Source organism: Apus apus, chromosome 3 (assembly GCF_020740795.1).
Source record: "Apus apus isolate bApuApu2 chromosome 3, bApuApu2.pri.cur, whole genome shotgun sequence".
Lineage (NCBI taxonomy): Eukaryota > Metazoa > Chordata > Aves > Apodiformes > Apodidae > Apus > Apus apus.
In genome coordinates, this window is record NC_067284.1 from 40,228,678 (window position 1) to 40,248,231 (window position 19,554).

At 34.4% G+C, this 19,554-nt stretch overlaps 1 protein-coding gene across 3 annotated transcripts in view; it reads left to right on the top strand.

The window, feature by feature from the left end:
• The window catches only part of TBC1D32 (TBC1 domain family member 32), a 78,750-nt gene that overhangs the window by 14,861 nt on the left and 44,335 nt on the right, over positions 1–19,554 (top strand). For all 3 annotated transcript variants that reach the window (XM_051613470.1, XM_051613473.1, XM_051613471.1), the window contains exons 14-23: positions 1,183–1,275; positions 1,529–1,671; positions 4,705–4,829; positions 5,850–6,051; positions 8,729–8,811; positions 10,508–10,646; positions 11,347–11,434; positions 13,056–13,174; positions 13,780–13,896; positions 17,785–17,873. In XM_051613470.1, coding sequence (XP_051469430.1) covers positions 1,183–1,275; positions 1,529–1,671; positions 4,705–4,829; positions 5,850–6,051; positions 8,729–8,811; positions 10,508–10,646; positions 11,347–11,434; positions 13,056–13,174; positions 13,780–13,896; positions 17,785–17,873 — 1,198 coding nt within the window. The remainder of the gene's footprint in view (positions 1–1,182; positions 1,276–1,528; positions 1,672–4,704; positions 4,830–5,849; positions 6,052–8,728; positions 8,812–10,507; positions 10,647–11,346; positions 11,435–13,055; positions 13,175–13,779; positions 13,897–17,784; positions 17,874–19,554) is intronic.

The following is a 19,554-nucleotide window of genomic DNA, read 5'->3' on the forward strand; positions in this document are numbered from 1 at the left end:
AGTTTCTTACTCTTCGATGGTTGTGGCATCACTCTTGTGATGAGTATATTAATTTGATGTTGAAGGAAGATTGTTTAAGTGAATCAGTCTTTCTAGGTTTGTTTAACATCTTTTTGTCAGACCCAGTGATGGAATTTGTTGGAAGAGAGACATGTCCAGGAACCAAAACAGTTTTTCAAGTGTGAAACAAAATCAGTATTTCAAGCTAATTTAAAATTGAAAACAATTGCTCTGAGCTTAACCTATTAATACAATTATGGTAAAGCAATGGTAGAGGAAGTCGGTACCTGTGAAACAGGGGTGTTAATAAGGACAGAAGACACGTGGAAAAAGCCCTTGAACATCCAGAGGAATATGCGTATAGTGATACATTGTGCAGAGTTGGCAAATTCAAGTGAATGAGAGTAATTGTAGTGTTCCATTACATTAGTATCTCTATTCATTCAGTGTAGAATTCAAAACATGACTGGATACTAATTCTGAAACTTGTCTTTTAAAGGTATTTTGTCCCTTTAGTTTGAGAATGAGAACTTAATAGATCCAATGTAGGACTGTTGTGAGGAAGAAACACAAATCAAGTGCTTTTGTCATTTTAAGAATTATCTGTATAGCACCATTCAAGCATTATCTATTGGTGATGGTTGCTTTTTTTCTGTCCCCTACAAAAATAACAGTCTCACCATCTGTGTTCATAATAGTGTCTTTCTCAGCTTCATAAATAGCAACCCTTTCCACACAAGTTGTCTGAAATATTAACATAATTACATGAAACTTGCAGGAATAGTTCCCAAACTGCATTTGGCTATGTTTGCTGTCTGACAGCTTGTCTCATTTCTAGTTGTTTCACTTAATCCAATAGCAAGGTAGTGCATTTTCCTACAGCCACATGTATTCACCATTCTCAAACTTTGGCTGCCATTGGTTTCAGTGAAAGACATGGTAGAATTGCAATTGGCTGAATTAGGAGCAAGATCAAGCCTTATAAGTTGATCATTAAATACTTTGGTATAGTCCCCAGGTACATGCATGTCCTTTGCTCTATCAGTTGTGCATACCTTCTTTTCTTCAATAAAGCAAAGCATTGTTTACATATGTTGACAAAATCTTTTTTTTTTTTTTTAATTAACGTTGCAGTTTTATTTGCTGAGTACTTTCCTCTTGTTTTTTGTGTGTTTTTAATAGATAGTATATCCGTAACCGATTTGTTGGTATTATTTACTCGGCTTATTTATTACTCTCCAAGTTACCCAAAGACAGCTTTGGCAGCACATACAGGTAAATATTTGTTTTTAATATATGCTAATATATATAATTATAGTAAGGCATGTGGTGACTTCTTTTGCAGTTTTTTAATTTGGGTCTGCTGTTTGTGCAGATTTTTTTTTCTTCCCTTCCTCTCTTACCTTTTCCTCTACCTGTGTTAAATCAGTACTTAACAAAATTATAATTCAGAAGCATCTACATGAGCAGCTACATAGATATGTTTCTGTAAGTTAACATATAAACAAATACTTCTTGTGTTCACCAGACAGTTATTCTCCAACAAGTCTTGTTATGGAGATTCTGCAAGTTTTTTGTGATCAGACAGAACGTGCTGCTGAATGTTTATATAAAGATGCAGTGATAGATGCTCTACTTCATCCTGTTCAAAGCTTACTGAGTGGCACAGAGGTTTGTAGTAATCTTTCAAATAATTTTTAAATGCATAGAATTACATTCTTTTTCTGTATTTTCTATGTAAAAGATTTATTTTGTCACATGGTAACTTCTGTAGTATTTTCTACTTTAGCTATTACAGTATGCCTTAAATAATGTCAGCTGTCATGGTGATTGGTCTGACAAACTTAGATTTCTTGAAGTCTTGTGAAGAGTAGCAAAAATTATGGTGTAGTGAGACCATTCCTTTGGAAACATCACATTGCTTAACATTTATTTTTTCTTCCAGTGTTTTTATTTGTCTTTTGGATGCTCATTTGCTCTACATGTTATTTTAAAGACAGCCTACTTTTATCCCTTTCTAAATTCATCTGGCAACCTGAAGTTAATTATTCTTAATAGACAGTATAGGTAAAATACGTCATTCATCATTAAAAATTACTATTTTCTGATTTTGGTAAAAAGGAAGTTTGTTTTTGGGTTGAATTTACTTCCTGAGACTTGTGCTTGGACATACAAGCTGGGTTCCTAACTTGAATACCTCATCTAGGTTCTTAAAATTGAATTATTTTTTTTTTCAGTATGCTCCTGATTATTTTCTCCATGCAGTTTGTTGATTTTCAGAAAACATTTCATTCCTGATAATATTTTTGCCTATACAAAAATATTCCAATGCTATTTCAAAAGTGTAAACAGTTTCCAAGTAAATATTTTAAAATGTGTATTTCTCTAAAGCTAACAACCACAGTCCTGCAGAAATTTGGTCACGTCAAAAATTCATCCCTTCTGGGTACAGTAGCATTACTTCTACATTTATAAGGCTTTCGGATGCTTTTGGAAGATGAACACTGAAATTGTCTTGTTTTTACTCTGCATTACAAAAATGTAGTGGAAATTTTTTTCATGTACAAAGAATGACTGAGCCTGCATATGCTTTGAACACTGATAGTCAACTTTAAAAACAGTACTTAGGCTTTGATTTCATTGATTTGCTGTGATGGAGGCCTCTGTAATCCCCCAGGCAATCTCTGTGGTCACATGGTATTCTAAAACATATACAGCTGTCTCTCTTCTTTATTATATACATTATTAGTAAAAAAACCAACAGACTCAAGTTTAACAGTTCTTCTTTTTTGTTGGTTGGTTGGTTTGTTTCCTGGCATGCTCAGCTGTCTCTCATAGTTAGCTGAACTCCTAACACATTGTAAACCTTCCTGTGACTTAGTAACTAGTCTGTTTAAGGAAAGAAGACATGGTCTGGAATATTTAATGCACAGTAGCTGTAGTAGTTTGCTTATGTGTTATGAATCTGGTATAGGTCATATTTGTTCTAATGGAGGTGCAGATTTTGTATTGCTTCTGGCAAATCATAGCTAGAAAAGCTAAACCATGTCAGAGTTGACCCTCTTCCTCTTTTGCAAGAATTTGAACTGTTTTTTTCTTCCCAACCGAACCACTGGCACTTCTTAAACACCCAGAAATTCTAATGTTGGACTGTAATACTGGACCATGCCTGTCACATATCTTTCTTCTGCTGGGGTTGGGTAGCACTGGAGCTGCGTTTGGGGCTCTTTGGTTTTATAGTGGGCCTAATGAGCAAACACAGCTCTGTTATTTTACATTTGAGCTCTGCCTTCACTTAGGTAAGTGAAAGCCTTACTGCCTTTTAAGCTGAGTAGTATTGTGAATCTGTAGGAGAGAAGGAAGGAGAAGCTCTGTGGCTGTAAGCAGGAGTTCTCAGAAGAATCGGTTTGTGGGCAGCAGTATTGACCTTTTTGGGCTGTCTAGCCTCTGAATTGCTGCTGAAGCATAGCTGGTGCAGAACATTGCATTCACATTTTAAATGAAAAAAGTAGGTGTTTTTAGGTTGATTTTGGTTTTGCACAAGGGAATCATCATAATAACACTCTTGAAAAAGCTGTGACAGCACAGTATGTTCATTTCTTAGAATCCTGAACAATGATTCCCAGTAACCTAAAAATAAAAGGTCAGGTCTTAGTTTAAATTTTCAGTAATACAAAAAAAAAAACAAAGTAGAAATGTTATTTTCTCTTGGGTTACTTTGACCACCAGCATTAATAGTAAATTCCTTAAATTTTAAAGTAGGAAGACTATTTATTCTTCTTCTGTACATTATATAAAATATAGAGCTACCTGTGAGAGAAGAAGCTGGAGTTGGATTGCATAGCATTTTAAAAAATAATTTCACTTGTGAGTCCAGCTGTCCTAGCTGAATTAAGGAAGAGTGGAAAAGATTTAAGCAGTGAACTTCAGCTTCAGGAGAGTGCTGCTTTATTCCCCATTCTGACATACTAGATACTTAACAAGCATTACCAGAACAGTAATCCTCCTCTTGCTGCTCCCTGGCAGGTTCTTGATGAAGTACCCATGTTCTGCTTGTTTTCTATTGGAATATTGTCCTCACTTAGTAATGAGCAGTGACCAATTCAGCATTAATTCAGGTAGTACGTTCATTAGTGGTGGTACCAGACCCAACAGTCTGAATCCCACTGTTGAATGTTAAAGTATGCTTGATAACAGCATAATTGAGCCTACATGGTGCTCTAAAGTGAATAAGGAATTGGCAGATGACTTTTGCTTTGCTGCAGCGAGGAATAATTTTCTCAGAATTCCAAAGCGGTTTTGACCTACTGCAGCCTAGAAGTGAGGTGGACACAGAAGATCTTGAGAGCCAAAATTCTACTTCTAGCCAAATTGTTGCCAATGCAAATGCAGCAATGGAGGAGCCTTTCCACATTCATGGTGGGAAAAGAGAAAAGGGGTTTAGAAATGACTGTTCTCTATATCTGTGCTGTCACTGAACTTCAGCCATAATCATTAAATCATTAAAAGTGACAATTATGGTCATTTGTAATGAAGATTTCTATGTGATGGCATTTGAACACAGGCTGTTTACCTATTTTGTTTAAGCCATTGAGCAATCATCAGAAAGGTGACCTTCAGGTTCTGCATACATAAGCCTGACTTGAATGAACAGCTCTCACAAAAGCATTGAATTGAGAACTTTTTTTTTTTTCTTCCAAAAAGGTGCATATAAACTGTCTTGAAAACACCTTAATAGACGTAGCTGATATTTTGGCAAGGATTGCAGCTGTAGATGGTGGTCTTTCTCTTCTTCTTTATGGAGAAAATGAAAAACTTGCTAAAGACAGGTAAGAGTGCTTTAACAAATATCATTAGTGATACTTCAATGGATTACATTAGTCTTCTGAGATTTGTTTTCCCTTCATTTGTCTGTAACATGGTATGCTTATGTTTGGTTTAAAATGTATGATTATCAAGTAAAGTGGTGTTTTAGAAAATGTATTAAGGAGACATTTAAGTGTATAACTGGGTGAAATGAAAACTTAAATAAATACTTTTATTAAGGGACATCTCAATAATTTACTTGTTTTTCTTATTCATGTCAGAGCTTTCATTTTTTTGAGTGTAGTTCCATTATATTCATAGTCCTGCTGCTCAAGCCAAAGACCTCTCTTCTGTTTTCTGTTTTTAGAATAAGTATTAAAAATCAACCTGCTTTATTGAAAGAACATATTTAATCTACCATTCACTTTTCAGTATATCTAATAGAGACAGAATTTGTATGAGAAGCTGGCATTCTTAACATGGTACCTAACTTAGGATCTGTGTGATCCTGTGGGTAGTGTATTGTTAGCTGGTGCTAAATCTTGAAACAGGGCAGTAAAATCAAGACTAGCCTTTAAAAAATATCAAAGCTGCAGGTCATAAAAATGTTATGGAATGTATGTCTTCTAGGTGGAGGGATCTAAGAAGTTGCATATGTTTTTAAGGGAGGTTAGATGTAAAAGTGCTTTGGAGAAGGAGTTGCCCTTTCCATTGCAAGCCTAAAAGAGTTAAGAAGGAGAGTACAAGATAGGAAGAAGAACAAATTTTGCCTTTTAGTAATATCCTTAACATTGATTAAACAGAAGCTAAATTTATTGTCTTATTACTTTTCCTGTAGACCCGTAGCCAAAGTAAAATCACTTGCTGTATGTTTCTTCTGACTAGTGTTACAAGTTATGTAACCCCTCTCCATAATGGGTCATAGTTTTTTTCCATAGTTTCTTTTCCCCTAGAAAAATGTAAATAAGTTTACTTAGAGGATTTGTTTCAAGGCTTATTGATGACTACAAAGCAACATTTTTAAAGTGTTATTTTATTTCTAGTCCTACAGCTGTTCATGTCATTGTTCAGTTTACAAAGAAACTTCTTCATGACAACATTTCTCTTTTATCTGGATCTGAGACTTTGCCAGTTGTTAAAGGAGCTTTCATTTTTGTATGTCGTCAGATATACAGAAATTGTGAAGGACTGCAAATGCTAATTCCCTATGGCTTGCATGAATCAATAGGAGAGGCCTGGAAAAAGGTAAATCTTGTTTAGAATTGGGAAGATTGGAAGAAATCTTTGCTGTAAGAGTTTCAGGTTATGTAATAGTTCTTTGTTTCAGGCTGCTTATATTTTACAACAGTTCAAAGCAGCTTTGAACTGTTCTAAAATTGAAATTCTACTTTTCAAATTTTTGTCTGTGTGAGAACCCGGCAGAAACTTAAGAGAGTTCTGTGCCTTAAGATTAAACCAAGGACTCTAAAGATGCACTGGAACACCTACCAGTTATAGATCACTTCCTTTCTACACGTGGTGCTAGAGATTGCCTGATGTCATGATAGTCATTGTCCATCACAGATCTGGTCTTCTCCTTCAAGGGAGATTCCAAATATTTGACTTAAATAGTTAGATGCAACTTATGCCAGAGAGTCTCAAGAGACTATAAGGAGAAGTGCCAGACAATATTCCTGTCTTACCTGTATACTTGGGTGTTTTATGAAGTGTAGTCTGTACTTCAGAGTATGCAGAGTAAGAATTCTTCTCTATTACTATAAAAATTAGTGAAGATGGCAAAATGACAGCAGAACTACAAGGCGGTTTTTAAAAAGTTCACAGTGAAGCAAAATTGAAACAAATGTTTGTGTCATTACAGTAATAGCAGCAGCATTTAGATAAGGGTGACATACAGAGCTTCAGCTTCCAAATAAGCTGAAAGCCTATTTAAAATATAGGTATTAGAGCTCTTAGTGGAAAACCAAAATTTAGGTGTGTTGCTTCACTTTATATGGAAAAGTGGAACAATCTCTTTTTTTTTTTTTTTTTTTTTTCTTCCAGTGATTGTGAAGTATTTTCTTAAAGAAGGATCAGACCAAGCTGGAAAAAAAAAGGGCAAAAAACTACAAGATTATTTTAGAGGCGAGGGATTAGGAGAAAGATTGAATGCAAGGGAAAGAGAACCCAACAGCTATTCTTCCTGTCAAATGCTGTAGGCTTTTTTTCTGATAAGAAAAACTAAAAGTACTGTTACAATGTAAAATGAGGCAGAAAATGTAAGGAAGATAGAACATGAATAGAAGAGACTTAAATCACCAGTTTATAGGTATTTCTCATTGCTTTTATATGTGAACATTAATCATGAAAGCATCCATTTTGACTGAAAATAAAATATATTGCTTACAATCATAATTTTATCACAGTAAACTGTTTCTCATCAAAGCATGTTGGTTTTGAAAGTTATGTTACTTGCATTGAGAACTGGTAAGATTTTACTGAATTAGGGTGTTTCATTCACTTGAGTCATGCTGTAATTTACGTAGTTTAACAATCTGTCTTTTGGCACTTTTGTAATATGTAACTAGTTAGTCTTACTTGAACTAAGCTCTTACTCTATTTCATTTTTATCCCAGGCAGAATGTTAAATGCTTTTGATGGGCATTTCCAGTTAATTTGCTCTAAAGCACCACAACATTTGCATGTGCACAGAAGACTTATGTACACATTAAAATCCTTTATCATGTTATAGAACATCATTTAGGCAACTTGTTTTGACACATACAAGATAAGTAGGCTCAATGGTCGAATTAAAAAAAAATAATCATGACATATTTAACTGACAAATTGCCATTTCTTCCCATCAACTTTGGAGGTCAAATTGAGACTGAAGTGGAATTAATGACTTCAAGAATTGACAAGAAAGTGACATTTTCAAATCTACCATCTTGATTACTTTTTAAATTATCTTCTGTCATTGTTCAATTTTAAAGCATCTGCAATTTATATAATATTCCACCATTTAAAGTATAGCAAAACAGTTGACTTTGGTGGACTCTATCCAAGCAATAGTGACAGGTTTTTAGTAGATAGCCTGGCAGTTTGTTTCGTCCTATCTTACACAGCTGCTGGAGTTCTAAGAGTGATGGAGAAATAATGTTCCCAGATTCTTTTGGGATTCTGAGACAAAATTTGTACAAAAGGAGAAGTTAACAGATCCAGAACAACAGTCCAATTTAATAGAATAATCTTCAGTGGATTTATTAGATTGTTTTTATAAGAGAGTAAATTAATTACTGTTTACTTGCATTTGAATGATGCAATATGCTTTTTATCCCTAGAAACATAAAGCAACTTAGTAATTCATCTTAAATATGCAGTGTTTGTCATACCAATCATTTAGATGAGAAACTTGATCAAATATAAATATATATATTAATGTCTCTAATAATATATATTAAATATAATATATTTTATATCCTGACTGATATAGATACATTTATATAATATACAAATAAATAAAATTCGGCAGAATTACTTAATACATTTAATATTTAGTTGTTGACTCCAGAATCTGTTATTTCCATTAACTGTGACAGAAGTGGAGTGTAAAGAGTTGCCTTCTGATTTTGTTTTTTTTTAATTCAGATTTTTTTACTCTGGGAGTCTCCATTTAAAGAGGAAAAAGAAGGGTCTTTTTGTTTTCAGAATTTTAATAAACTTTTAGAAAATGTTTTATCTTTGAAGTGGTTTATAATCCAGGAAGAAATAAAAAAAATAAGCTTTTCTGAAAGCTATGCCAAATGCTAGACTACAATATGAACAATTTTTCTTTTTTTTCATAAATAACAAGAAAACAAGCAAGATCTGGAGTTTAAAAATGGTGTAAAGAAATGGTAAGGAGGTATTTATTTGTTTGTTGTTTGTTTTTTATTTTATTTCTCAGACAAGTTTGCTTTCAGAAAGAGTACCCACTCCTGTAACTGGTGCTAACTCAACTTCATCAATAAGTCTGGAGTCAAAAAACATGTAAGTTGATGATTTATACACATGCACAAGTATGAACACACACTGCTACTTCATCCACAGTTGAGTCATCTTATAACCCTGTGTTTTTTGCCAGAAACATACGGGTAAATAGAGGGAGAGAAGTCATCCTGACATAGGTCTCGGAGTTACAAAATTATCTTGACCTTTAAGGATTTTCTTGTTTTACGGAGTTGTTTAATCTATATGAAATTGACTTATAGTTGAATCTCTCTGACTACAGAAATTGGCTTGAGGAAAATGTGAGTTAGAAAGCATAAAACAAAATAGCTGTCAGAGTTTATCTTATGGCTTTGATGTGTTAATTTAAAATGCTGTTCTGACTGGTATCTACATGTTCAAAATACTACATAGCAAGATTGGCAGTGTTCTGGCTGAAAGCCTGATACATATTAAGTGAAAAGCATCCTTCCTTTTATGCTAAAACTTGATGTGCCTTTATGGATGTTTGTCTGCATTAAGGTGAGAAATATATAAATATTTGCAAGCCTGAAAATTTAGGATCATGTAGTTGTTAGTGCAGAACTAATTTAGTTAAGTAGATTCTTGTTTATACTTTACCATAAATTTTATGTATAATTTGCAAAATAGCCATTATTACTTTAGTCTGTAGCGTTGGCATGTGAAGTGGTTATAGCAGTTCAAATCTAGTGGTGAAAAGAAAGCAAGGGATGCAGAGCTCTGGCAGAAGAGGCTGTAGCTAATTGCTACCACTGACATACGTTACAGTTTGCTCCTAGCATCTAGATTATTTCATTTAACTACGGAACAAGATATGCTGGTACATTTCTGGGTGAAATTTTGGCTTCTGAACATGACATGGCAGGGATTCAGCAGGAAAAGTGATTAGAGTTTGGGGTAATGGTTGACTGCTATGAGAAAAGCTGCATGCTGCTTGCTTGTGATAGGAATCAAAAATGGGAAAGGGGAGGGGGAGAGAGAGAGAGATGAGAATCCAGTAGGGAAATGCTTTTAGAGAAACAAAATCTCTGGAGAGTAGTGACAGCTGCAGGGATGGTACCTAGTCAAAGATGATGTAATTGTTTCAATTTTCTTTTTAGGGCATAGTGTTTTTTATAGGGCAGACAGTATCATATTTTATTCTTGAAATTGCTGTTCTTCCTGCCATGTCTGTAAAAAAAATATTTTTCCATGTATTGCTGTTAGTATGTGAAACTATTGTGTATATATAACACCTTATTTTCATAATTCTGTACTGATTTCTAGCAGGAGCCTTTATCTCCTCAAACATGAGTCTTTGTTAGTTTCTCATAGTGCTTTTACACTGGTGAAAAATTCTGTGCTGGCTTTGCCAATTTGTAACTGCCATATTAACACCTGAAAATTGTTTGGAGTCAGATAGTAAGTCATAAGTATGCTTAAGGATGTCATGGGTCTTGTGGGTTTCCCATTACGTATCTTTCTGTATTGTGGTCTTACCTAACTTAATTTTGCTAGCCTGAGTTTGAATGTTTGTACAAAATGCAGTCTAATGTATATTGTAAGTTTTCCAAATGCTTTATTGCAAGTAAGATGGAGTAAACAAATAGAGTAAATGTAGAATCCAGTGAATGAAGTGCTGGTTTATTTTTTTTTCCAAAGCTAGAAATAGTAGTTTTTCTTTTTTCCCTTGCTTTTTTACATATCTTTCTTAATGATTGTTTTGCTACCTTTGCAGTTTGTTATGGGAAGAGACTTTGTTAGATGCTTTGCTAAATTTTTCTGCCACGCCCAAAGGACTATTTCTACTTCATAGTACAGGTGCCATGAATGATTGTGTTAATTTTATGTTCAGCAGTCTATCAAAAAAACTCCAGGTAAGCATTACAGAGTCTGTACACTTTTTATTTCTTTTAATGACTATAATAAAAGAAAGAAGAAGGAACATAGTAAGAAACTAAATCCAGAAAGCATTTTTTCACTTAATTTTTGCAAAAAATTAGTTTAAAATGGAGCTCGTCATCTTTGATATTGGTGCCACCCTGATTTAAAGTTTGTTGGGTGTTACTTATCGTCAGAATGTCAGGCATATATTTAGTTTTTCTGAATTTTTACTTCTAAGTTTGAAATGACAGGCAAAATATTTCTTCTGCCAAGTGCAGATTTTTCTAAACCAAGTTGGTGGGTGGTGTTGAAATCTAGAATGCTAGATAATACTTGAGATGTAACAAAAAATCAGTAATATGCATTTTAGGAGAAAAAAAAACATTGCAGACATCCTACAAAATGTGTGTGTGTCGGAAAAATAATACTAATGTTTTAATTCTTTGTTGATGTTGCATGTCTCAACCATAGTATTTTGCATTTAAATTTAGATAAGATACTTGATAAAGGTGTTTGTTTTGGAATCTGACCCTAGTAAGTTTGTAGAGGATAATATTTATGAACTATTCAAGGATAAATATACAGTGGATTAAATTTCTGTAAACAACTGTAGGAAAGATCGATATTTAAGAGATTGTTTGAGAGTTTCATGCCCTCTGAATAACAAGGTGCTTTCCTGTTTGGTACTAACAGACAAATGACTGTGAAGAATTCGGTAACAGAGTGATTGTTACACAAATGGCAACAACACCAACAGGTGCAGTAGCATTACAGAGTTCAGGTAATTTAAAGAATGATTATATTTTAAATGGTTACATGCTGCGGTCTTGAATATTAGAAAAGGATAGTGAGAAAGATATTTAAAAAGACCAACCAAATGGAATAATTATGCAGCAGTAGCAAAGGCTACTTAATTGGCTATTGATTTCTTCTTGATGGAAATATATTCTTTACAACTTTTAAGCCATTCATTTACCTTGCTGCAGGACTTTGTTGGTGTTTTGTTTGTTTGCTTGGGTTTTTTTTTGTTGTTTGGTTGGGTTTTTTTCCCCCTTAAATGATGCAAAATCTTTACTTCATTTGTTTGGTTTTCCAGAAGATTCCTGTATGTGCATGAATACATTTACATCTGTTACATAACAAGTTGGTAACAATTTGCAACGGCTTCTTAGTGATCTACAGATCAGAATTAGTACCTGTTGATTTCTGTAATTTGTACTGTTCCATGGTTACTGACTGTTCAAAGAGTTAGAAACTGCAAATGCCTGAATGATGTTGGTGCTCTTACACAATTGTGAAATGGAATTTAAATTGTCTGAGTTGAAGATTGTTTTCATATGTCAACCCTATACCATAAAGTTCTTTCAGGTTTGTTCTCAGACAACTCCACTGTTGCCATACCACCCAGCGGTCTAGGTGGTTTTGTTAAAACTAAAACCTTATCAATTAAGTAAAGCTACCATGTAAGTTACTGTGGCAGTCAATGAGATCCAGAAGTTATAAATATTCTGAGTATCTAGAAGTGGCTGATGTGTAATAAAAATGACTTGACTGAAAGACTGTCAGAAAGGCAGGCAATTTCTGCCAGTCAAGGAAACTGATTGTTATTGGTTATTATTTATGCATCTGGGATCTTTCAGAAAGCAGGGAGACCTACCTGAGGAGTACCCCATCTGTCCTGTGTAATGTTCTCAGCCAGGATGCTGCTTCTGGCACTTGGCATCAAAGACAAATGGTAGACCAAAACCAATCAGCACTGATTTTTCAACCCTGAGAGCATATAGTGTAGTGTGTGTTAAGTTTGTATTTAGCCTGTAAACTTATATTTGGAGATTTCAGAGTTAAATGGCTATCTTTCCTCTTCTACTTTAATATTAAACTTTTAAAATTCAGCTAGTAATGCTTCTCTTAAAGAGATTTTTTTAGTCGTTAGATTTTCTTTGCTATGTGTCTTTATTTATTCATGAGTTACAGTAAATCTCTCTTTTTTAAAACCACAGAGCCAATACTAGCTAAGCCTTGATGGTCTTTAAAGTCCTCTCCAACCTTAACCATTCCAACCTTAACCTTGATCTGTAGCAGATAACTTCTTAAAGAAGGTCAGCAGCTCATTTACATGGAAGATACATAAATATCATCCTACTCTAGTATTAAATAGTCTTTGCAAACAGTATGTTTTAGATTGAATATAAGCAGACTGCTGCAGAAAAGTAGTTTGAGTAAAGGATTGAGAATAGAAGGGAGGGTCACCTTCAGACGGTCTGTCTTGTGAGATTTCAGCCCACAACATAGATAATTTTAAGAATCTGAGTTAGAATTGTGGTGTAGAATGTTTTTTAATATGAAAATTGTTTTTCTGGTATTCTTGTCATTCTTATGATTAGAATAAAAATTTGTTTTAGGCTTTATAAAGGCACTTTTAACTGAATTATGGGCTCTTTTGGAGTGTGGAAAAGACGACATGAGGATAACCCAACCCAAATCTGCACCAGTTGACCCTATTGACCAAAGCTGTCAGAATGTGAGAAATTACTTTATCTTATGTATTGCCATGGAAAAAAACAGTGCTTTATTTCAAGTAGTGTGATACATACATGTCTGTAAATATTTATTGTGACTATACCTGCTTCTTGGCATGTGAGGCAAAATTAGTGTAATATCCTAGTCAAATGATGACTGACTGACAGGATTCTTGTGTTGCACAGCAAGTCACAACTCCAAGGGTCCACTAAGCTCAATACAAAATAATAAATAAAAAGCCTGACAAAAATCCTGTCATCAGTTCTTGTCTCTGATTACTGTAGAAAGACCAGAGTTACGTGTTTTAGAGTATGCTGTGTCTTAGAATTTAGAATTATGTAATAATGAAAATATTGAAATTTTTGAAATTACTTGTAAAATCTGTTAGATAATTAATATTTCAGAGACACTACTGCCCTTTTAGATTACATAGGCACCTGCCAGGTTTTGCAGTCTTGTTTTGGGCTGCTCTATTTGTGTCAAGTTCAGCCTACAGATAAAGATAAAAACAAACTTAAAGTAAATGGCAAATAATTGTTAACATTTACTTTGTTATACTTAACTCATCAGCATTATCTTTTGTCTTCCTTTTTTGTCTTTCTCTAGTCTTTTCTGTCTCTGGTAAACTTGCTCACTTACCCTGCAGTTTTTGAGCTCCTTAATAAACAAGATATACCAAATAAACCAATGTATTCACTCCGGGAAGTACCTACAGATATTAGTGTAAGTATAGTTTTTATTTTGAAAGAAAAATAAATACTTCTGTGAAGATGTTTTTCCTGATAAAATGCTGTTGTAATAAGAGAATAAGGTTTTTCTTCTTACTGAAAAATGTTGAAATGTTATTATATACAGCATGAGGGCAGTATATGCACACATCACTTCATGTTAACCTAAATTTTCATTTTTAAATCCTAAAGGTAATATAGAATGTGATGCCTACTTTAAAGATCATCTTTCCTACCTTGTGTTATAAATGTGTTTTTACATTAAAAAAACAACCAAATATAATCCCCCTCTGTGTGTGCATGCAGCTACATGCTGGAAGATATCTGTACTAGTATTTTATGTACTACTGCTCTATCACAGTATCTGTGGATTTACACAAAAATTAAAACAAACAAACAAACAAAAAACCTCAGGCTTTTTTAATAGCACAGATGATGCACACAGAAAAAAAATCGCTAATTGGAAAAGTTACTGATTAAGGCATATTCCAGTCCTAAGAAAAATAGTATTACTATTTTTGTATTTAGTATTATTTCAAATTAGTTTATGCAACTGCAATCCATTAGGTTTTTTTCTCATCTGTAAGACAAGAGCAAATTTAATCTGTGGCCTTGAGTGGCAGTTAGAATCAGACTTTTTTCTAATGAGCTCACGCACAGAATTGCTGTTAACGTGTTTAGCACAAGCTCTGTACTGGTGGTATTATAAGTTGTTTAAACATTGTATCACCATAGCTTAAGTTTGGAATGGGTTTTTGTAGTTCTTTTTTTGTAATACTGTTTTGATGATCAGGAGGAAATGGGAAGTTTAATTTTTCCAATCCACTCGATGCTTGTGTGTCCACTGAAGGACAGTTCTGTTCAGTCATGAAGTTTTCTGAGGCACTGGGAACACGGTAGATGTACTTCGAAGGTGGTGCATATTTGAGAGCTTTCAGACTGGGGTAGATCTTAAATTATTATTTTTGTTACTTTTGAAAGCCTATGTTGTTTTGGCTTTTGAGGCACTTCAACATTTTCATGGAATTACATAGTTTTCCAGAAATAACGATACTGATCATAGAATCAGAATATGCTGAGTTGGAAGGGACCCATCAGGATCATCGAGTCCGACTCTTGTCCCTGTGTAGGCCACCCCAAGAATCACACCATGTGCCTGAGAGCATCATCTGAATGCTTCTGAACTCAGGCAGGCTTGGTGCTGTGACCAGTTCCCTGGGGAGCTTGTTCCAGTGCTCAACCACCTTCTGGGTGAACAACCTTTTTCTGTTATCCAGCCTAACAGTTACAGATGTTTTGGCTGGGGTTTGTCTCACTTAACTACTGTGCAACAATGGATTCTATAAGCCCAAAATAGACATCCAAGATTACTGATGTCCAGTACTTCCAGTACCTGGGGGTACCTACAAGAAAGCTTTTGGCAACAGCATGTAGTGAGAGAGCAACAGGTAATGGTTTCAAACTGGAAGATGGTAGACTTAGGTTAGACATTAGGAAGAAATTCTTCACTGTGAGGATGCTGAAACACTGGAATAGGTTGCCCAGGGAATCTGTGGATGCCCCCTCCCTGAACATGTTCAAGAACAGACTTGATGGGGCTCTGAGCAACCTGGTCTAGTGGAAAGTGTCCCTGCCCATGCAGGGGCGTTGGAGCTAGATAATCTTTAAGGTCCCTTCCAACCCAAACCATGCTCTGTTTCTATGTAGTTAACAGAAGGGAGATAGTCGGTTAACATTATTTTAACATAAAATGACTTAGTCTGACTCAGAAAACTTCTAGGCTTGAGCAGAAATTTAGATTTGTTATAGACACATTTTTGGGCAGTGATTGCAGAGAGCTAAAGATAAAAGATTTTACCAGGTGTAACTGTAGTTAGAAAGCAAAGTAAAAGCAGTTTTGGTGCCACTAGAAGATTGGCTTAGAAGACAGAATTGCTTCCTGGGCTTCATTTTATTGTATTTTGGAATCATGTTACATTGCCAGATAATCTGACTTGTAATATTTATGCCAAACTATATTTGATAATGTACAGAACTTAATCCTCTTTCTATGCCCTCTATTTCTTAAATACACAGGATTTAAACATTATTTTTCCTTCTTTGTATCTTTGGCTTAACTAGCTGTATCATTCACTGAACAGATTATCAGTTGGCCTTTTTTACTTGTAACTTGACTCATCAGGTTTTTATTTTGTGCCCTTAGGAAAATTTGTCTTGATAAATGTCAGATTATTATTTTTTTTTTTTTTACTCTGTTTGTCTTATAAAAATGTTTTATAAAATGGATCAGATGAATCAGGGTCCTTCTGCCTGCCTCTGCTATTCCTTTGAGAGGTTCTGCAGTGCACATATGGAAGGGAATCTAGCTTGGAAGGTACCCTCCAGATCTGTAGCTTTGAAAGACATGTTAGAGCAGGTGAAATGCTTTTTTGCTTTTTTTTTTTTCTTTCCCTTTCAGTGATTATAAAGAATCTTAAATTTAGATGATATATTTAAGATATTCAAAGTAGATGGCATCCTACCTGTAATATTTAAGGTATGTTCTGTAGTTGAGCAGTGCAGATCTATCTGCACATTATTCTGATCAGACTTTGTGTTGGGCCTTGTTCATTATCATCCTTCCTAATATCCTGAATTAGAGCTTGGTCTGCTTTCTCAGTAGTCCTCTCTCTGCACCTGCTCTTTCTACTTTTGTGAAGGCTCCAAGCTTTGATGTTTAAGATGAGAGGAGGTTGTTGCCAGGGAAATATCCCTTGGCATTTAACTCTTTATATGTGCAAGTATCTAAATAGCCTTTAACTCCAAACAAATCAGTTGCTTTCATTACCAATTTTATAAACAGCCTTGACATCTAAGTTGAACTGTTTTATGTGAATATACTATGTGGAACAAGTGTTCTTCATGGCACTCTCCCCTACTGCCCAAAAAACCTAAGAGGGAAAATGTGGTTCCACTGTATTTTAAATGAGAGTGTATTTTATAAAGACAGTTTACTGTGACAAGTTCTAGGTTTTTTTATTATTTTTTTTTTACTACTGTGACTTTCGCTTATGGTATTTAACTTTTGCCTGTTGAAAACCAGATCTTCGGTTGATTTCATGAAAGTTTGAGTCCTAATTTCTCTCATATCATATTGAAATGACTTACTGATTTAACCAGTTAAATAACCCTCTGTGGTCTCTGGGACTATGCTTAAATGTGGAAAAAAGTTTGGGTTTAATCCAGTTTATATAAAGCCTATAAGGACTTTGTAGTTAACACAGTAAACTGACACCATAACATCAGTGAATGTTTTAATGTATTTTTAGGTCTTTTAATGAAGTTATTTCTTCGGAATCAGTTTGGGTAAGCAGTGAACCAGAGGGGGAGATTATTAGGTTGGATTTGTGGAAGAACTGGGGAGCTGTCACAGGTCCTTGTTTGTTACATGAGATGCTGTAGGATGAAAGATGTAAGCTGCAACATTCAAGCCAGGTCTTGCTACATTGAGAATAACTAACCAGTGTTAGAGTATTCTGCTGAAGGATTTGCTGTTCGTTTCATTAAAATTGATGTGTACACATTTCAAATATACAGCAAACAGTTTAACATTTTTGCTGTGGTTTAATACTAAATAAGAATTAGGATACGTGATACGCTAGGATCTTCTTGTATGTTCAGTGATTATATTTTTTTTTAACTGGGAATTTCCCCCCCCTCAGCCTCGGTATGCTTTCTTTTTGCCATTGACTTTTATGGTGGAAAGCACCTCTACCTACAGAAATCATTTTAATGTGTGTTTTAATAACAGGTTTAATTTTATAGTAAACATCCCAATGAAACTATTGTGTGCATAAAATATAAAATAATACATGAGTTTTTTGTATTTATTTTCCTTTGGCAGGATATTATTGACAGACTTATAATTTTGAATTCGGAAGCTAAAATTCATTCCTTATTCAATTACGAACAATCACATATCTTTGGTCTGAGGTAAGATGCTCATTTTTTATTCTCTGGTCACATTAACTAAATAGGATATAACATGCTTGGATGTGTTGCTTCTGATAAGATAACATTGTTTGGGTTTTATTATGCGTGAAGGTGAAATCCCCCCTTTTTTGACATAAGAAGATTAAATGAAAAATTAGCAGAGAATAGCAGAGTCTAATCTTATTACCTGTAAATGGATATATTGTAATATGATAAGCAGAAATTGCATGTTGTTATTTTGCCCAGTTGATTCAAAAGTACACGTGGTACTTACATTGTCGTGCATAAAACAAAAACTGCACTGAAATAATAAAATAAGCAAAGTAATTTTTACCATGTTTATATCAGTTTGGTTTATCTAGTCTCCCTGTATGTATTTTTTTTCATGTTTTGGTTTCATTATCACCTATTTCACCAAAAATTATTTTGAGAAGGACATTACCATTTAATCACAAATATTTCTAGTACCTGAAGAAACACCTAAAGTATGCTCACACTCTTATGCTCATGGTTTGTAATATTACATGTTAGTGTCTGCATTTTTTCTTGTTTGCCAGATCCTTGAATTAACTTTATTTTTTTGTGAATGTATTTTGTGCAATTGAAATGAAAGATCTACATTGTACTTCATAGTGTGGAAAACTTTTATAACCTTGCTTGGGTGAGATATAGCCCAATTGATCAAGTACTGCAACATTAGCTTTCTGCAGCTGTATTTGCACTTTGATAACACAGTAAAATTATGAATAACCATAAATTGCAGTATCATTTGCTGATAAGGATGAGCATTGAGGAGATGAACAGTGGCAGAATTTGAAGTTCAGAGATATATGATTGTGTCACATAAATTGGAAATACTTTTTTGGAAGAATAAAAATAAGAAATACTGTTTGAAAAATATGATTCTTCATTTAGCATTATACTGACTCCATAAAAAGCTTGATGGAACTCCCATTGATTTCATTAGGGATAAGGAAAAGTGAGATGTTTTACAGTTTACAGTAATTGTTTTGTTTTAGATTGCGTTCTACCTTTTGTAAGATAACAGATTTATCTTACAATGATACTAGGAACCCTTGTAAGGTATAAGCAAAAATTAATTATGCAATCTGGTTGTGGAAGCAGTTGACTCCCATGCCATAAAACAGAGACTGGTACACAAATACATGGATCACCTGTTGAAGTTGTATTGAATGCTTACAATATTTTTAACAAGGCCTATGCCCTGTGAAGCCACGGAACTACACATAACCACACATGAGCAATGTAACAAGCTCAGCTATAATCACGTAAAAGAAGCTGTGTTGTTACAAAGACAAGATGAGCTTCAGAATTCACTGTAGTAATGGCATTTTCTGCTGGACCCTGACAGTCAAGAAATAGGTGAAAATCCAGTGAAACTGCCAGATTTCAAGAAAAGGTTAAGTTGTGCTTTCAATGTGGACTTTCAATGCTACTTATAAAAGTGGTAGATATCTTAATAATTAAGCAGCAATCAGAGAAAGGGAACTTAAAAAAACCCACAACAAACAGCAAAAAAATAGAAAAAAGCCAACCAACATTTAAATGGGATTTTCAATAGAGGCTTCCTGTTCTGCAGGGACTCTTGGAATCTCAGTGGTACTAAGGGACCTCATGTTCAACTTTGTTTTCAGCATCTAGTCTTTTGTGTGTGTGTGTT